This window comes from Canis lupus, chromosome 38, assembly GCF_048164855.1.
Source record: "Canis lupus baileyi chromosome 38, mCanLup2.hap1, whole genome shotgun sequence".
NCBI lineage: Eukaryota > Metazoa > Chordata > Mammalia > Carnivora > Canidae > Canis > Canis lupus.
Genome location: NC_132875.1, coordinates 7,138,977 through 7,156,918, shown reverse-complemented (window position 1 = coordinate 7,156,918; position 17,942 = coordinate 7,138,977). Strand labels below are relative to the sequence as shown.

Genomic DNA, 17,942 nt, shown 5'->3' with positions numbered 1-17,942 from the left:
ACCACATTAAAAACTTAATTTATTTGAGAAGCCTAGATAGAGAGCAAAAAAAAGGAAAGAAAGAATCAAAATCACAGAGAAAAGACAATAAATATTTATTGATCACAAAATGTCACAGGTTATTTATATAAATTAAAAAGCCCAAAAAAGGGATCCCTGGGTAGCTTAGCAGTTTGGCACCTGCCCTCAGCCCAGGGCATGATCCTGGAGTCCCGGGATCAAGTCCCACGTTGGGCTCCCTGCATGGAGCCTGTTTCTCCCCCTGCCTGTGTCTCTACCTCTCTCTCTGTGTCTCTCATGAATAAATAAATCTTAAAAAAAAAAAAAAAAAAGCCCAAAAAAACAGGGGTGGCTACTTTGGAAGATTGTGTTCAGGAACACAGCCCAGTAAGAGTGTTCAAGAAAATATTTTCACCATTCTACCATTTATCATTTTACACAATAGGGAGAAATTAAAGGTTTTTAAAACCTTTTTATGGGGGATCCTTGGGTGGCTCAGCAGTTTAGCACCTGCCTTTGGCCCGGGGCGTGTCCTGGGTCCCGGGATCAAGTCCCACATCAGGCTCCCTTCATGGAACCTGCTTCTCCCTCTGCCTATGTCTCTGCTTCTCTTTCTCTCTCTCTCTCTCTCTGTCTCTCATTAATAAATAAAATCTTTAAAAAAAATTCTTATTCTTCTAAGAATAAGAAATACTATACACATACACACATATATTTCATTTTTCTTTATTTACTTATTTATTTGAGAGAGAGAGAGACAGAGCATGAGCATGAGCAGGGGGAGGAAGCAGTGGAAAGGGAGAAGCAGACTCCCTGCTAAGCAGAGAGCCCAATACAGGGCACGATTCCCGGGACCCTGAGATCATGACCTGAGCTGAAGGCAGATGTTTAACCAACTGGGCCACCCAGGCAACCCAAGAAAGACTATTTTTATGAATACATAAAACATGATTTAAAGTAAAATCATATTTTTCATTTCAATATATTTCTCATTAGAAATCAATTTATTCTGTCTGCTTGCTGGGCTCCTTTGACCTTAGAGTGAAATTATTTCCTACAAAATGAAAGATAAATTTTATTAATTTTATTAATTACTCTTTTAAGTGAAGATCAATCACAATCAATATACCAATATCAAAGAGTATTTTTAAACCTCAGTTCCTATGAAATCACATTTGTCTTATGATTTATAGAATTCTGCAGTAAATAAATTGTGTGTGCCATTCAACACACTCTTAAAAAGTTATACGCACTCATATAATCAGCACCCAGATCAAAAACTAGAACATTATCAGAACCATAATAGTCTTTAGTTAGTTTTGGAGAATTCTTAGCCTTTAGCTCTTCAAATATTGGTTCTGTGTATCTGCTTTTGCCCTGTTCTCTCTCCTCTCCCTGGAACCTTAACCGAGTTCTCTGTACACCCTTTTATCCTTTCTGCTTTCTGGGCTTTGGCCTGATATTTTTTATACAGTTCATTTACCCCCTTCTGCTATGTTCAATCAGCTATCAAACCCATCTACTGAGTTCTTAATTTCAAACACTGCATTTTAAAATAGGAAAACGGAGATGAGCACTGGGTGTTATACTGTATGTTGGCAAATTGAACTCCAATAAAAAAATATACAAAAGAAAGAGAAAAAAAGAAAACAGAAGTTCCCTAAATCCATTTTATCTTGAACCTAATTAAGTATTCAATATAGTTGTTTTCTGTTACATTTTTTTAAAGATATTATTTTTGCGTAATCTCTACACCCAATGTACGGCTCATACCCACGACCCTGAAATCAAGAGTCACAGGCTCTACTGACTGAACCAGCAGGGCCCCTGTTACATTTTTTATTAAAATATTTTCAAAAATACCATTAGTGATTTACAATCTAAATTTAGGAAGTCACCAACTTGCTTTTTATTTTGTTAATAACTATACTCAATATTTTGTTGCAAAATGGGTAAAAATAAGTCTTGGACATTAAAATACCAACTTTAAAAATATTATCCAGTGAAATAAAGCCTGTTGAAAACTTTAAAATGTATAGTTTCCACATATGAAGTTTTGATAACATCAACTTTATAAATACATAAGTATACGTTAGAGCTAATGGAATCTTTTTTTAAGGCTTTATTTTTAAGTAATTTCTATACCCAGTGTCTGGCTCAAATTCACAACCCTAATACTCCACCAACTGAGCCAGCCAGGCACCCCAGCTAATGGACTTTTTAAAAGAAGACTGTTAGATAAGAATTTTTTGGGTAGCCCAGGTGGCTGTTTAATGCTGCCTTCAGCCCAGGGCGTGATCCTGGAGACCCGGAATCGAGACCCACATCGGGCTCCCTGCATGGAGCCTGCTTTTCCCTCTGCCTGTGTCTCTTTCTGTCTCCCTGTGTCTCTCATGAATAAATATATAAAGTCTTAAAAAAATTTTTTTTTTCCCTGGGGCCCCAGGGGTGGCACAGTCGCCTAGGTATCTGACTCCTGATTTCAGCCTAGGTTGTGGTCTCAGAGTCGTGAGATTCAGCCCTACATCAGGCTCCACACAGGGAGAGATTCTTTCTCTCCCTACCCCCATTCCTTCTCTAAATAAATAAATAAAAATTAAAAAAAAATTTTAATGCATTCAAGTGTATATTTAAAATAAGTCTTACTATATGTAAATTAAATTTCAATAAAGCTGATTTTCAAAAAATATCAAAGCAGAACTTTCCCACAAGGGTGGCAAAGGGTTTCCAAAATTCTGACCCTTTGCTCTCAGGCTCACTTGGACAGAGTGGTAGAGAATGACAGTGGAGGGCCACAGCCTGCTCTGTCCACCTCAGGGCACACACACAGTCATTTTCTATGAATGCTAGAATTTGAAAGTTGGAAAGCATGACCTAAGGATGTTTCAAATTTTACTTTTTTTTTTTCTTTAGTAATCTCTACACCTAACACGGGGCTCAAATTCATGATCCTGAGATCAAGTGTTTCATGCTCCACCAACTGATCCAGCCAAGCAGCCCTAAGGATATTTTAAAGTAGATCCCCAACCCTGTTCAAACTTTGAAATGAACATTTTATACCTTAAGCACGCTTATCAGTTTCTCTCTCGGTGCCTTCTCTCTCTTTAGAAAGTTGTATAAGTAGATATGAGCATTTGGATTTGATGGGAACTTTTCATCATAGGCATAATTGGTGAGTACCTCTCGGGCTTCATCTCGATCTCCATAGAATTCCAGCATCTATATAAAATAAGTCATAAGGTCTTGGCTAAATTCTTGAAAACAACTGTATGAAAGATAATACACGACTTTCTTGAGGGGTACAAAAATTCATTAAAATGACAAACAGTACTTACTATAAAGGGAACAACAGTCATGCCAGTTTTTGCTTTCACCAGAATGTTACAACTTCTGTGGAACACAGATTACTTACAACAAAGGCCTACATGGGTTTCCATTTCTTCCTTACCACATTTTTGTTACTGAAAAATGCAGCAACTTCAACCTAGGAACTATTCCTATAAGAAATAAAGTCCTCCAAGCAGGGCACACTAGCAACTGAAAAAGACCACATGAAGCAACTGACCTCAGGCCCGACAAAACTGCAGCCACAAACGGAGTGCATGGGAACTAGAACCCCTCTCCTTTCGTTCCCATCCGTACGTGGGAATTCCAATTCACTGGCATGTGGTTTCAGAGATTATCTTTTGACAACATAAATATCATGGTAGCATTCATGAAACTTCCAGAAAGCCAATTATTTTGAAGGCTTATGCCTAGTGCCCCTGCCACGGCTCCCTGTCCTTTCACACGAACTCGGGGATGACACGGCAGCGCACTCTAAACTTCTTAAAAGCCATTAGTCTTCATCCCACAAATTATGACCTATTTTCAGATTTTTGGCCCCTGGTCTTCTCTATTCCACTAAATCATAAAATATCTCCCTGCTTTTCTTCTAAGTTTATTAAGAATTATATAGGATGAATATTTATAAACTATATTGCTATTTATAACTATTTGACCATGACACATTACCCAGTGGCGAAGGAAAAAAAAAAAAAAAACAGTAACATTTACAGTATATTAGTAAAATAAAAATTATTCAGACCAAAAAGAGACATAGTTTCTTTTTTTAATTTTTAAAACATTTTTGTTTATTTATTTATTTAAAGATTTTAATTTAGGCAATCTCTATACCCAACACGGGGCTTAAACTCACAACCCAGAGATTAAGAGTTGTATTCTCCACTGACTGAGCCAGCCAGGCGCCCCTCTCTTTATTTTTTTATTTTTTTTTTTTTTAAAACTGTATTTGATCATGACTTTTTTTTTTAATTTTTATTTATTTATGATAGTCACACAGAGAGAGAGAGAGAGAGAGAGGCAGAGACACAGGCAGAGGGAGAAGCAGGCTCCATGCACCGGGAGCCCGACGTGGGATTCGATCCCGGGTCTCCAGGATCGCGCCCTGGGCCAAAGGCAGGCGCCAAACCGCTGCGCCACCCAGGGATCCCTCTCTCTTTTTTAAAAACAATTTTCTCGGGACGCCTGGGTGGTTCAGCAGCTGAACGTCTGCTTTTGGCCCAGGGCACGATCCCAGGGTCCCGGGTTCGAGTCCCACATCGGGCTCCCTGTGGGGATCCTGCCTGTGTCTCTGCCTCTCTCTGTAAGTCTCTCACGAATAAATAAATAAATCTTTTAAAAATAGAAAATTTAAAAAAAAACAATTTTCTCCGTTTAGTTGCCTTTTGATCAATAAAGATACGGTTTACAACAAAATGAAACTAAGAAAACTTTATACGAAGCCTACTTGCCTCTACATAACTCTTCACAAAAGGGTCCCAAACTCCAGGAGTTTGAATCAATGTACAAAGGTTTACAGACATCTTCCCGCTGTGGTTGAGCATATTCTGGAATGCTGTGTTGTAAGCATAATCCTCTTTATCTGTCCAAAGATAAAAGATTTTTCAAAGTTATTCAGTACTGAGGGCTTTGCTGACGGTAAAAGCAATCAACAAACTATCCACAAGGAAAGTTCAGGCTCCAATGGCTTTGCTAATAAATTCTAACAGAGACTTTTAAAGAATAATTTATAATATTAAATATTTAAAGAATAAAACTAATTCTTCACAAACTTTCCCCACTCCCCGCCCCCCAAAGGACAGAACGGGAGGAAGTGCACACACGGGGAAATTCAAGGATGAATCTAGCTGGTAGCTACGCTGATATTTGTTTTAAATTATTCATCTTATCACGCATTTGTTTTATATACTTTTTTGCGTGTTATGTTTCACACTATTAAAGGTTTAGAAGGAAAGTTAGTCCTTCAAAAGAGACAGCTAATAGAGCAGCCCAGATGGCTCAGCGGTTTAGCACTGCCTTCAGCCCAGGGTGTGATCCTGGAGACCCAGGATCGAGTCCCATGTAGGGCTCCCTGCATGCAGCCTGCTTCTCCTTCTGCCTGTGTCTCTGCCTCTCTCTCTGTCTCTGTGTCTCTCATGAATAAATAAATTAAAAAAAAAAAAAGAGACAGCTGATAGAAACAAAATCTTTTTATTTTTGGCCACTTTTTGGCCAAAAAAACCCAGCTCTCCCCTCCCATGAAAGGCACTGGTGTTCTCTTCCCAGAGGCTCAACTAAATAAATATAAATATGGATTTGGAAATGAAATCATAAAGGGAAAGTAGGTAAGGAACTATAAAGAAAGAGATTAAAAAAAAAAAAAAAAAAAGGCAGACCCCTGAGTCAGAATAAGTTGAGTGTGAATTTACCATGGAAGGGGGATTTCCAGTCACCAAGTGCATGAAACCCAAGCAGGACAGGCCATAGCCATGAGAAAAATCCCAAGCCAACACTGAGCATACATTCATGTGTTATGTTCTCATGAGTCTGGTTATACAGAACTAGTCCTAACCTTTTTCTCTTATTAAACAGACATTCAAGGTTAAAGATCATCTAAAGGGCTCCACACATTACTCCATCTTTATCTCTTGTTACAGAACAAAGTGTCAGCTGCAGAAAGGTACTGAATCATCTGCCCATGGAAGAGACAGTACAAATGCCATGTTCCAACTGCTTTAGTCATCAATGTTTGCTTGAGTTCTACCCACCCAGGTGTAAGAAAAAGGTAAATATTGATTTTAAAACTCATCCAATCAATTAATATCAACAAGCCAAAAAAAAAATATATCAACAAGCCTTTTTTAAAAGAAATATTACACCAAGCATTATGGAAAGGTTAACAGAATGTTAACAGAAAACATGAGAGATCTGTGACCTCAGAAGACCAATTAATCTAGAAGAAATACAACATAAAATAGACATGAAAAAACTTGGATAATTAAAAAGAGAGAAAGAACTGAACAATATGGGTTGAACATGCAGCTGACATATGAGGTTTGTGGCATGGAAATCACAGGTCTAATGAGTCCTGCAGGGCAGATGGCATTCTAGATGAGGAGGCAAGCTTATCATAAGATAGCATATCAGAAGCGTCCTGGGAGAGAGCCTACTCAGAGGGAAAGGAATTTTAAGATTAGTAAAGCTACATGCCCAGGAGACAGAGGAAATACTACTTATCAAACATAAGGTTAATATGGAATCACTGCTCATACTTATGACCCAATATATATAGGGACTGAGATTTGGATGGAGGATGAGAAAATGAAAAGGGTTCGTTCTAGAGATGCAATGGAGAAAAACTATACAAAACAAGGAAAATGCAGAGAATCAAATACAAATCTGTGGATAGAGGAGGATAACACCACCATGGGAAGTAAGAGAAAAGGAACTCTGAGAAATAAGGACACACAACCAATCTTGGTGTGGTCAATCAAGAAAACTGTTATGACCTTTGTATAGAAATAAAATAATTTTAGCTTATCCTATTCTCTAAGCATGTTATTCTGATGAATAACATTATAAAGCAGGGGCACTTGGCTGGCTCAGTCAGAAGAGCATGAGACTCTTGATCTCAGGGTCATGGGTTCGAGCACCACAGTGAGTGCAGAGATTACTTAAAAATAAATAAACATCTTGTGCTCACTTCGGCAGCACATGTACTAAAATTGGAATGACACAGAGATTAGCATGGCCCCTGTACAAGGATGACATGCAAATAAATAAACATCATAAAAAAAAATCATAAACTAAACTCCATTCTAAACGTATGGGAAGAAATACTTCTTATATGCAATATCTAATGAAACAAATTTGCAACCTTTCTTAGAAATAATTTTAAAAAGCAATAAATCTAAGATGGACTTAATTTATGAATTATCTAATTTATGTCTGAAAAGTTTGATAAAAACAGAAATACTACAAAGGATGATCAAGAATTTTACATCAGGGACGCCTGGAAGCTCAGCGGTTGTGCATCTGCCTTCAGCTCAGGGCGTGATCCCGGAATCTGGATCAAGTCCCACACTGGGGTCCCTGCGAGGAGCCTGCTTCTCCCTCTGCCTATGTCTCTGCCTCTCTCTCTCTCTCTCTCTGTGTGTGTGACTATCATAAATAAAAAAAAATAAAAAAAAAAAAAGAAAGAAAAGGAAAACCAAAGCTGGTGGCATCAAAATTCCAGACTTCAAGCTCTATCATAAAGTTGTAACCATCAAGGCAGTATGGTACTGGCACAAGAAACAGACATATAGATCAATGGAACAGAATAGAGAATCCAGAAATGAACCCTCCACTCTATGGTCAACTATTCTTCAATGAAGCAGGAAAAAATATCCAATGGAAAAAAGATACTCTTCAACAAATGGCATTGGGAAAATTGGACAGCCACAGGCAGAAGAATGAAACTGGACCATTTTCTTACACCATACATAAAAATAGACTCAAAATGGATGAAAGACTTAGCTAAATGTAGAGACAGGAATCCATCAAAATCCTAAAGGAGAACACAGGCAGCAATCTCTGTGACCTTAGCCGCAGCAACTGCTTACTAGGGATCTCTCTCCAAAGGCAAGGGAAACAAAGGCAAAAATGAACTATTGGAACTTCATCCAGATAAAAGGCTTTTTTGCACAGCAAACAAAACCAAAAGACAACTGACAGAATGGGAGAAGATATTTGCAAATGTCTTCTCAAATAAAGGGCTAGTATCCAAAATCTATAAAGAACTTACCAAACTCAACATCCAAAGAATAAATAATCCAATCAAGAAATGAGCAGAAGACATGAATAGGCATTTCTCCAAAGAAGACATACAAATGGCCAACACACATGAAAATATGTTCAACATCACTCAGCATCAGGGAAATGCAAATCTAAACCACAATGAGATACTACCACACAATGGCTAAAATTAACAAGTCAGGAAAAACAACAGATGTTGGTGAGGATTTGGAGAAAGGGGAACCCTCTTAACACTGCTGGTGGGAATGTAACTGGTACAGCCACTCTGGAAAACAGTATGGAGATTCCTCAAAAAATTGAAAATAGAGCTACTCTATGATCCAGCAATTGCACTACTAGGTATTTACCCCAAAGATACCAATGTAGTGATCCGAAGGGGCACCTACACCCCAATGTTTATAGCAGTAATGTCCACAAAAGCCAAACTATGGAAATAACCCAAATATCCATTGACAGATGAATGGATAAAGAAGATGTGGTATATATACACAATAGAATGCTACTCAGCCATAAAAAAAAAAAAAAAAAAAAAAAAAAGAAAGAAAGAAAAAAGAAATCTTGCATTTGCAACACCATGGATGGAACTAGAGAGAATTATGCTAAGTGAAATAAATCAATCAGAGAAAGATAATTATATGATCTCACTCATATGTGGAATTTAAGAAACAAACCAGAAGATTATAGGGGAAGGGAGAGAAAAATAAAACAATATGAAATCAGAGAGGGAGACAAACCATAAGAGACTCTTAACTCTAGGAAACAAACTGAGGGCTGTGGGAGGGAGGTGGAGGGATGGGGTAACTGGATGATTAATTAAAAAAAAATCCTAACAGTCTCATCGACACAAGAAGCACACTCCTCTTCACTCACCAAGCCTAGACAATTCCATCTTGTTTTTAGACCAAGTATAATACTGTAAAAGCCCTTTATAGGCCTGAATAAGATTGATTAACACTTCCTGGGAAGCTGACTTTTCACCGTATCTCCATGTCTCCGCATGACTGAGATTTCTATTTGCGTCTTCAAACATTCCATGATGCAGAAGGTATAATGCATGTTGTAAGGAGATCTGAAACAATAATAAGAAAAAGCCCAAATAGGTCATTAGATATTCATTATCCAAAAACTCAGTGAATATATATGCTAGGCTAAGACCTTGGTAAGGCACAGATGATATAACAACACTGTCATCAAAAATGTCAATTTAGCAAAGAGGAAAGATACATGAAATAACATTATGTAAATAAGCTAAATTACATAAATTTACAGAAGACAGTGTGATCTGGTGACAGACAGTCCTGGCTCAGATACTACCTAAAGTTAATAAACCTGAGTATGTTACTTGCTTTTGTGAGTCTTATGGGTTATAGGGAACAATTATTAACTCTTCAGAAGGCTGTTATGAGGACTAAATGAGATAATATTTGCATACTACCTAGTACCTACTTTGGCCCATAGCAGGTGATCAATGACTGATTTTATACATGTCACATAAGCTCAGAGAAAACATCTTAAGAAGGAGTACCAAAGAATGGCACTGGTTCAGATGGAAAAGTGAATGCCTGATACAGAAGCAGTAAGATTAAATACACAAAGGTCGGGAGGACACTTAGAAGGGGAATAATGGAAGTACAGCTAATCATGTGAGTAAAGTCAGAGTTCAAGGCCTTCATCGCAAACCAATGCAACAATTTCTCAACTGGTTTCTTCAACCCTGTCCCCCCTACAATCCACCTTCCACGTGGTTGTCAAAGAAATCTCATTTATATAAAACCCCTCAATGGCTCCCATTGCCTACAGGATAAAATCTTAAGTTCCATAGGGATGGCACAGAGGGTCCAGCTGACTCCTCCTGGCTTCTACTCAATCGACTTTTAAAGTAACGAAAGCACTGGATAGAGGGCTATCAAACTCTCATCAATGCCTGCCATGCCTGTTCACCCTCTTTCCTAATAGGCCCAGGTAACACCCACTTGCTTTTTCAGCCTCATCTGAAGCATCACTCATTTGCTCACAGCACTCTCCCGATTCTAGAGAGCTGATCATTCCCCTCTTTTGCCTTCTCACTGCATCTGGCATTTCTACTCTGTACCCACAATTTATTCCATGTACATGCCTGTCTCCCTCTACAGCAAGGAATATGTCTGGAAAATAGCAGTAAGTGTTTTTTTTAAAACTATTAACAAGAAATGCTTCATTGCCTATCCTAATTATCACCCTCAGACCCTAAAGTGTGAAGTAAGGTTCCTTTCAGATTTCTTCACTTCAATTGAATAGATTCTATGGGCTTCAAAGAACCCAACCAATAATATAGTTAAGATTTGACCCTCCCTCCCCAGTCAAATGGCTACCCAGTTTGTTCTTGAAAGAACAGAAGGGAACATACATTAAGACAGGCCATTCCTTTTTCCAACTGCTCAGTTGGAAATTTCTTCGTTAAGCAGAACCTTAAGCCGCTTCCATTTAAATTCTACTTATAGTATACCTGGGCTACTAGAGAATAAGATCATAAGAGAGCATGTGACACATAAGTGGAAATTCAGAAAAATTTCTTCTAATAAGAATCTTAATCTGGGGGAAACCTTTCTTCAAATTAAGCAAGCAGTGAGAATGTAAGATGGTGCAAAGTTAAATGTAGAGTTAATCTTTTTATATTTTATATTTACTTATATACATCTTTCTATATACATTTTTGTATAAAACATGACCCAGCAATTCGACTCCTAGGTATGTATATACTCAAAGGAATTCAAAATAGGAACTCAAACAGATACTTGTCTTTTGTTTTTGCTTTGTTTTGTTTTAGATTTTATTTATTTATTTATGAGAGACACAGAGAGAGAGAGGCAGAGGGAGAAGCAGGCTCCATGTAGGGAGCCTGATGCAGGACTTGATCCCAGGACTCCAGGATCACGCCCTGGGCCAAAGGCAGGTGCTCAACCGCTGAGTCACCCAGCATCCCTCTCAAACAGATACTTGTATACCAATGTTCACTCTGGCACTATTCACAATAGCAAAAAGGTTGAAACAACCCAACCACAGATGGATAGCAAAATGTGATAGGTACAGACAACAGAATGCTAATAAGTCATAAAAAAGCCATAAAAAGTTGTACAATATAAATATAAATAAATCTTGAAAATACTATGTTAAGCAAAAGAAGCTAAACATAAAAGAACTAATACTACGTGATTCCACTTACATAAAATACTGAGAATAGGTAAATTCATAAACAGAGAACAGATTAGAGGTTACCAGGGGTTGGGAAGAGGAAACAGGGAGTAATTGCTTAATGGGTACAAAGTTTACATTTGGATGATGAAAAAGTTTTGGAAATGCTGGTGATGGTCACATGACACTGTGAGTTTATTAGTGCCACTGAGTTGTACACTTATACTCGTTAAAATAAGGTATTTTATGTTATATGTATTTTACTGCAATAAAAAAATTGGAAAATAGGAAAAATAAAAACAAAACAAAAAAAGAACCACTGAATACTATTTAGGTTTTGCAGGCCATATGGCCTCTGTCACAACTACTCAACTCAGTTATCTGTCATGCTAAAAGCAGCTATGAAATGAATGGGTGTGGCTATGTTTCAATAACTTTATGTAGAGATATTGGGGGAAAAAAAGTAAAGCATTTAAAATCTTATTGAAAAAGTGCTCTTTTAGTCAAACATATACCATAAAGAGGGAGATATCTAACACTGGAAACATCTCAATGCTTTTGGATGAGACTCTAATTTAAAAAAAAAAAAAAATTAGGAGACGAAGTTCCACCTACACCTTAGGAATATTAACACATTTTTATGAATGGATTAGGGTTAATATTGCTAAAATATTCATACTATGCAAGCCATCTATAAAATCAACATAATCCTGTCAAAAGTCCAGTGGCATTTTTCACAAAAATAGAAAAAAACGATCCTAAAATGTGTATGGAACCACAAAAGACCCCAAATAGCCAAAGCAATCCTGAGAAAGAACAAAGAAGCTGGAGGCATCACACTTCCTGATTCAAACTATATCATAAATCTATAGTAATTAAAGCAGTATGGCATTCACATAAAAACAGACACACAGGCCAACAAATAAAGCCTGTAATAAAAAGCCCAGAAATAAAACCACACATCTATGGTCAACTAATATTTGACAAGGAAGCCAAGAATACTCAAGGGAGAAAAGAAATCTCTTTAATAAAAGGTGCTGGGAAAATGGGATATTCTCAAAATAATGAAACTGGTCCTGTATCTTATACTATTCACAGAAACTAACTCAAAATGAATTAAAGACTTAAATGTTAAGACATGAAATCATAAAACTCCAAGAAGAAAACAGGAAAAAAAGGTCCTCAACATTGGTGTTGGCAATGATTTTTTTTTAAATATGACACCAAAAGCACAAAAGCAACAAAAGCAAAAGTCAACAAATGAAGCTATATTAGCCTAAAAGGCTTCTGTACAGCAAGAGAAATAATCAACAAAATGAAAAGGTGGTCTATGAAACGGGAAAAAATATCTATAAGTTATATATCTGATATGCAGTTAATATCCAAAATAAGTAAGGAATTCATACAATTCTACAGCAAAAAACCCCAGGGGCACCTGGCTGCCTCAGTCAGTGGAGCATGAGACTCTTGATCTCAGAGTTGTTGAGTTTGAGCCCCGTGTTGGATGTGGAGATCACTTAAATTTAAAAATTTTTTAAATATATATTTTTAAATATCCAATTTAAAAAATGGGCAGAGAACCTAAATAGAGATTTCTCTAAAGAAACACAATTGGCCAAGTACATAGAAAGCTGTTCAACATCACCAGCCATCAGGGAAATGCAAATCAAAAACAGAATGAGATACCAGCTCACATTTATCAGATATCACTATTAACAAAACAAGAGGTAACAAATGCTGGCTAAGATGTGGAGAAAATATAACTCCTATACCCTGTTGGTGAGACTGTAAATACAGCCACCAAGGAAAATAATATACAGGCTTCTCAAAAAAACTAAAAGTAGAACTACATATCATTTAGCAATTCTACTTCTGGGTCTATATCCAAAGGAAATGAAACCAGTATCTTGAAGAGATTTCTATACTCTCATGTTCACTGCAGCATTATTCACAATAGCCAAGACATGGAAACAAACTTGGGGTCTATAAGATGTCATATAGGTCTACATAAACACAATGGAATATTATTCAGTAATTTAAAAAAAAAAGGAAATCCTGCCATTTTAACATGAATGGAACCTCGGAGCATTACGTTCAGTGAAATTAAGTCAGAAAAACACAAATATTGTATGATCTCACCACCTACATGTGGAATTTAAAAACATCAGACTGCGAAAGAGTAGAATGGTGGTAAAGGGGTGGAGAAAATGGGAGATGTAGGTCAAAAGGTACAAACTTACAGTTAAAGATGAGTAAGTTCCAGAGATCTAATGTATGGAATGGTAACCATAATCAGTAACAATGGATCATATACTTGAAAGTTACTGTAACAGTAGAGCTTGAATGGTCTCGCCATAGCAACAATAAAGTGGTATACATGAGGTGAAGGACGTGTTAACCTTATGTGGTAAACATTTCACAATATACACATGGATCAAGTCATCACACTATACACCCTAAGCTCACACAATATATACTATTTTCCAAATTCAAATTCCAAATTTATTTTAGCTCTTTCCTTTTTGCAAAGGCATCAGTTCCTAGAGAAATGAAATGACGTAAGCAGAGATGTTAGAATTTGGCCCAGCGCCATAATGAAACACAAGTGCCATCTCTCAAGGACTGGTTTTGGCAGCCAGAGATATACAAAGAGAAGGTATTTTCTCTCAGAGAACAAGGTAGGCAGCAGGAAATTGAGATGCAAATGGCTTTTAAAATGTGACTTCCTTTCAGCCTCCTTTATTTATCCAGGTGTCTCACCCATTTCCATGCCTTTTACATTATTACCTACCTATCCCTCAAACTATTTTTTAAAAAATGAACATTGCAAATGTAAATTCACAAAGCCTGCATTCTCACCTTTAAGTAATTCATGACACCAATATTCTTCATCCTGTCAGCAAAGGTATTGAAAGTCTCCATGTTGCTTTTGGGATGATAAAACAGAATTTCACTTCCAAGCTTCCAAATAATCTATCAAAACAGAAGTTACTAATAAAAATGTAAAATCCGTACCTTAACAAATTTCTAAGAATGCTATTTTTGTTCTGTTTACAACCTATAATTCATTTTCCCAAATAACACTCCTGTCAACATTTTACTGTTTTTTATTTCACCCAATAAAACTAAATACTTTATCTTACGCAAGAAAGTTTTTTTCCAATTAAATTAAAATACCAGATGGCTATACTAGTGCCACTTTAAAGGTAGTAGTCTAAAGAAGGTAGTCTATTGAAGACAGAATTTTTAATTAGTATGGGGCAAGAATATTAAGGTCAGAAAACTTGGTTCTTCACTGCTCTTGGTCTCATCTTTATTATCCACAAAATGAGAGCAACAGACTAGATGTTTCCTGAGACATCATTAAGCTCTGTAACTACTGACTATACTTAACCTATATTTAGAACTACAACTTAAAATTTGTCATCGGCTACAGCCAAATTTTAATAAAGTATGTTTTCTCTCCAGAGCACCAGAACTTTGATGATAGAACTTGGAGCCCTTCTTTTTCATGGGGGCGAAAGTCTATTTCTTTTGCCCCAATTTAAAGTATTCCATTATTGACCTTAAAAGTAAATTTAAGAGAATTTTAAATCAATTCTTTCTGTGAACAGACATAATAGTTGTTTGGTATAATCATAATACTTACCTTCCCAACTCAGAAAAAAAAAAGAGGTTAAGATTTCCTTTGTAGAATAACCAAACTATAGTCTCTGGAGCTTAAAGAAAATTTGTAGATTTTCTACCACAGCTGTTCTTAAACCTAGTTATGTGTAAGAATTACCGAGGACACTTGTTAAATATAAATATTCTGATTCAGTATCAAGAATCTGTATTTTCAACAAAAGCCCTAGCTAATTCAAAAAGAGGCAGATGGGGCACCTGGGTGGCTCAGTCAGTTAAGTGGCTGACTTTGGCTCAGGTCATGATCTCAAAGTCCTGGAATCAAGCCCCACTTTGGTGGGGTGGGGAGTGGGGGGGAATTCATGATGCTCAGCAGGGAGTCTGCTTCTCCCTCCCCCTGTCCCCCCACTCATATTCCCTCTCTCTCCTCTCTCTCAAAATGAATAAAATCTTTAAAAAAAAAAAAAAAGAGGCAGACAAGTGTCTGAAAACCAAGGATTCAAATCCTTCATTTTATAATACAATTTTGAAAAGAACCTAACCTATAAACTTGCCCAGTGTTTAATAGATGCACAGTAGCTTTGTCCATAAACTAAATTTTTAACCAATAATTAATTTTTTTTCTCTCAGATTTTATTTTGGCTCCACTAAATTATCTAATTGATGCAATGCTTACTGTACTAGTCAGAGCTACTTGAGATATTCATGTGAAGTTATTTATGGGTAAACTGTGTATTACTGAAGAAATTTATAAGTGTATTCTAGGCCCTGTTCTAGATCCCTCCTCTCATGAAATTTACATTCTATTGTAGAGAGACAATAACCAAGAAATAGAATAATTAAATTGCAAGTACTGTGGGAAAAGAATGGAGCAGGCAAAAGGAATCAGGAGTGACTGCTGGAAAGTGGAGAGAGGTGGTATGGAGCTGCAATTTTAAACAGTCCCTGGAGGCCTTGCTGAAAATGAGACTTGATGGATAACCAATAGTGGTATCTGAAGAAAGACCCTTCCGAGTAAAGGAACAGCTAAGGCAAAGGCAATCAGACAAAAGTACAGACGGCCTGTTCAAGCAAGAACAAGGAGCTAGTGAGTTTGGAGGAAAAAATAAAACAAATATCTGAGTAACAGGAAATGAGGTCAGAGAGGTCAAAGGGGGACAGGGAGTGAGCAGACCATACAGAACTTGCTGGCAGTCATAAGGACTTTGGCTTTTCTCTGAGTGAAATGGGAAGTCATTACAGTTTCCAGAACAGAAGTGACATGATCTGGCTTGTGTTTTAAAAGGATCATGCTGCATCATTAGCCACTGGGGAAATACAAATCAAAACCACAATGAGATACCACTCCCCAACCACTAGCACAGCCTTTATCAGGAAGACACAGTAACAAAAGCTGGCAAGCCTGTGGAGAAATTGGAACCCTCACAGATTGCTGGGGGGTAGGGAGCGGATGTAAAATGGTGCAGCCACTTTGGAAAACCATCTGGTAGTTCCTCAAGAGGTTAAACACAATTACTGTATGACCCAGAACTCCACTCTCAGGTACATACCCAAGAGAAATTTCAACCAACATCCCCAACAAAAGTGTGCACGTGAATGTTCATAGCAGCATTAATCATAACCAAAAAGTGCAAACAACTCAGATGTCTAACAACTGATGAAGCGATACATAAAATGTGATGGAATATTACTTTGCAATAAAAAGGAGTGAAATACTGGGGCACCTGGGTGGCTCAGTCAGTTGAGCATCCAACTCTTGATTTTGGGTCAGACCATGATCTCTCATGAGATCGAGTCCGGCACTGGACTCTGCTCAGAGTGAAGTAAGCTTCTCTCTCTTTTTTCCTCCCCCCACCCCAACACACATGGACTCTCTTGTTCTAAAATAAATTACAAAAGAAAATGAAAGGAATGAAATACTAATACATATTGCAATGAAGCTAAACTTGAAAGCATTATGTCTGGAGGAAAAAAGTCATGTACAAAGGTTGTATATTATAAAATTCACTTACATGGAATATCCAGAATAGCAAGTAGATTAGTGGTTGGCTAGGGAATGGGGTAACGAAGGGAGGAATAGTGAGTGACCTCAAGTGGGCATAGGGTTATTTGGGGGTGGGAGGGAGCAAAAATGTTTGAAATTCAGATTGTGGTAATGGCTGCACATCTCTGTGAATATATGAAAAAATACTGAATTGTACAATTTAAATGTGTGAACTGTATGTGTTAATCATAAAACCGTTTTTTTAAAAGGATCACCCTGGTCACTATGTTGAAAAGAAACTGGGGGGGGGCACAGGATGGCAAGCAGTCATCTAAGTGAGGGGACAGTGGCTTGGATCAGCATGCGGCAATGCAGGGGTGAGAGGTATTTGGACTGAATTTTTTTTTAAAGATTTTATTATTTGAGAGAGAATGAGAAGCGAGTGAGTGAGCACGCATGAGGTAGGGAAGGGGCAGAGGGAGGGAGAAGCAGACATCCCACCAAGCAGGGAGCTCAACGTGTGTGCTCAAGCCCAGGACCCTGGGCTCGTGACCTGAGCTGATGTCAAACACTTAACTGAATGAGCCACCCAGGCACCCCTCAGACTGAATTTTGAAAGTAGAGCCAACAGGACTTTTTCATGGTTTGGATAAGGGGGCATAAAAGAAAGAGAACTTAAGAATCTGCCGCCCTTCCCCCCCCCCCCAAAAAAAAAAAGCAACAAAAACAAAACAATAAAAAGAATCTGGCCCCAGTGATTAGATACATAAAATAACCATCACCTGAGATGAGGAAAATTAGGTTTGATGGTGAAGATCAGAAGACCTATTTTATGTTATTGTGACAGGATTGTTCACTATCCAAGTGGTGATGTGGGATATGAATGCTGGGATATGGGAACATGGACATGAAGAGATGTCAGGGCCAGATATACAATTGGGAATCGTCCACCATATAGACTAAATTTAAGGACATGAAACTGAATGAGATCATCAGAAGTGAGTTCAGATAGAGAAGAAGACTAAAGATTGAGTCAAAAGGCCGA

General features: G+C 37.5%; 1 protein-coding gene and 1 non-coding gene across 5 annotated transcripts in view; one reads left to right on the top strand and one right to left on the bottom strand.

The window, feature by feature from the left end:
* The window catches only part of TAF1A (TATA-box binding protein associated factor, RNA polymerase I subunit A), a 31,503-nt gene that overhangs the window by 6,790 nt on the left and 6,771 nt on the right, over nt 1-17,942 (bottom strand). For all 4 annotated transcript variants that reach the window (XM_072814972.1, XM_072814974.1, XM_072814973.1 and 1 more), the window contains exons 4-7: nt 14,149-14,262; nt 8,989-9,187; nt 4,794-4,924; nt 3,061-3,219 (exon numbers count right to left, since the gene is read on the bottom strand). In XM_072814972.1, the coding sequence (XP_072671073.1) occupies nt 3,061-3,219; nt 4,794-4,924; nt 8,989-9,187; nt 14,149-14,262 (603 nt within the window). The remainder of the gene's footprint in view (nt 1-3,060; nt 3,220-4,793; nt 4,925-8,988; nt 9,188-14,148; nt 14,263-17,942) is intronic.
* LOC140627074 (U6 spliceosomal RNA) lies at nt 7,017-7,121 on the top strand. The gene has a single exon (XR_012026028.1). It is a non-coding gene; the product is annotated as a U6 spliceosomal RNA (small nuclear RNA).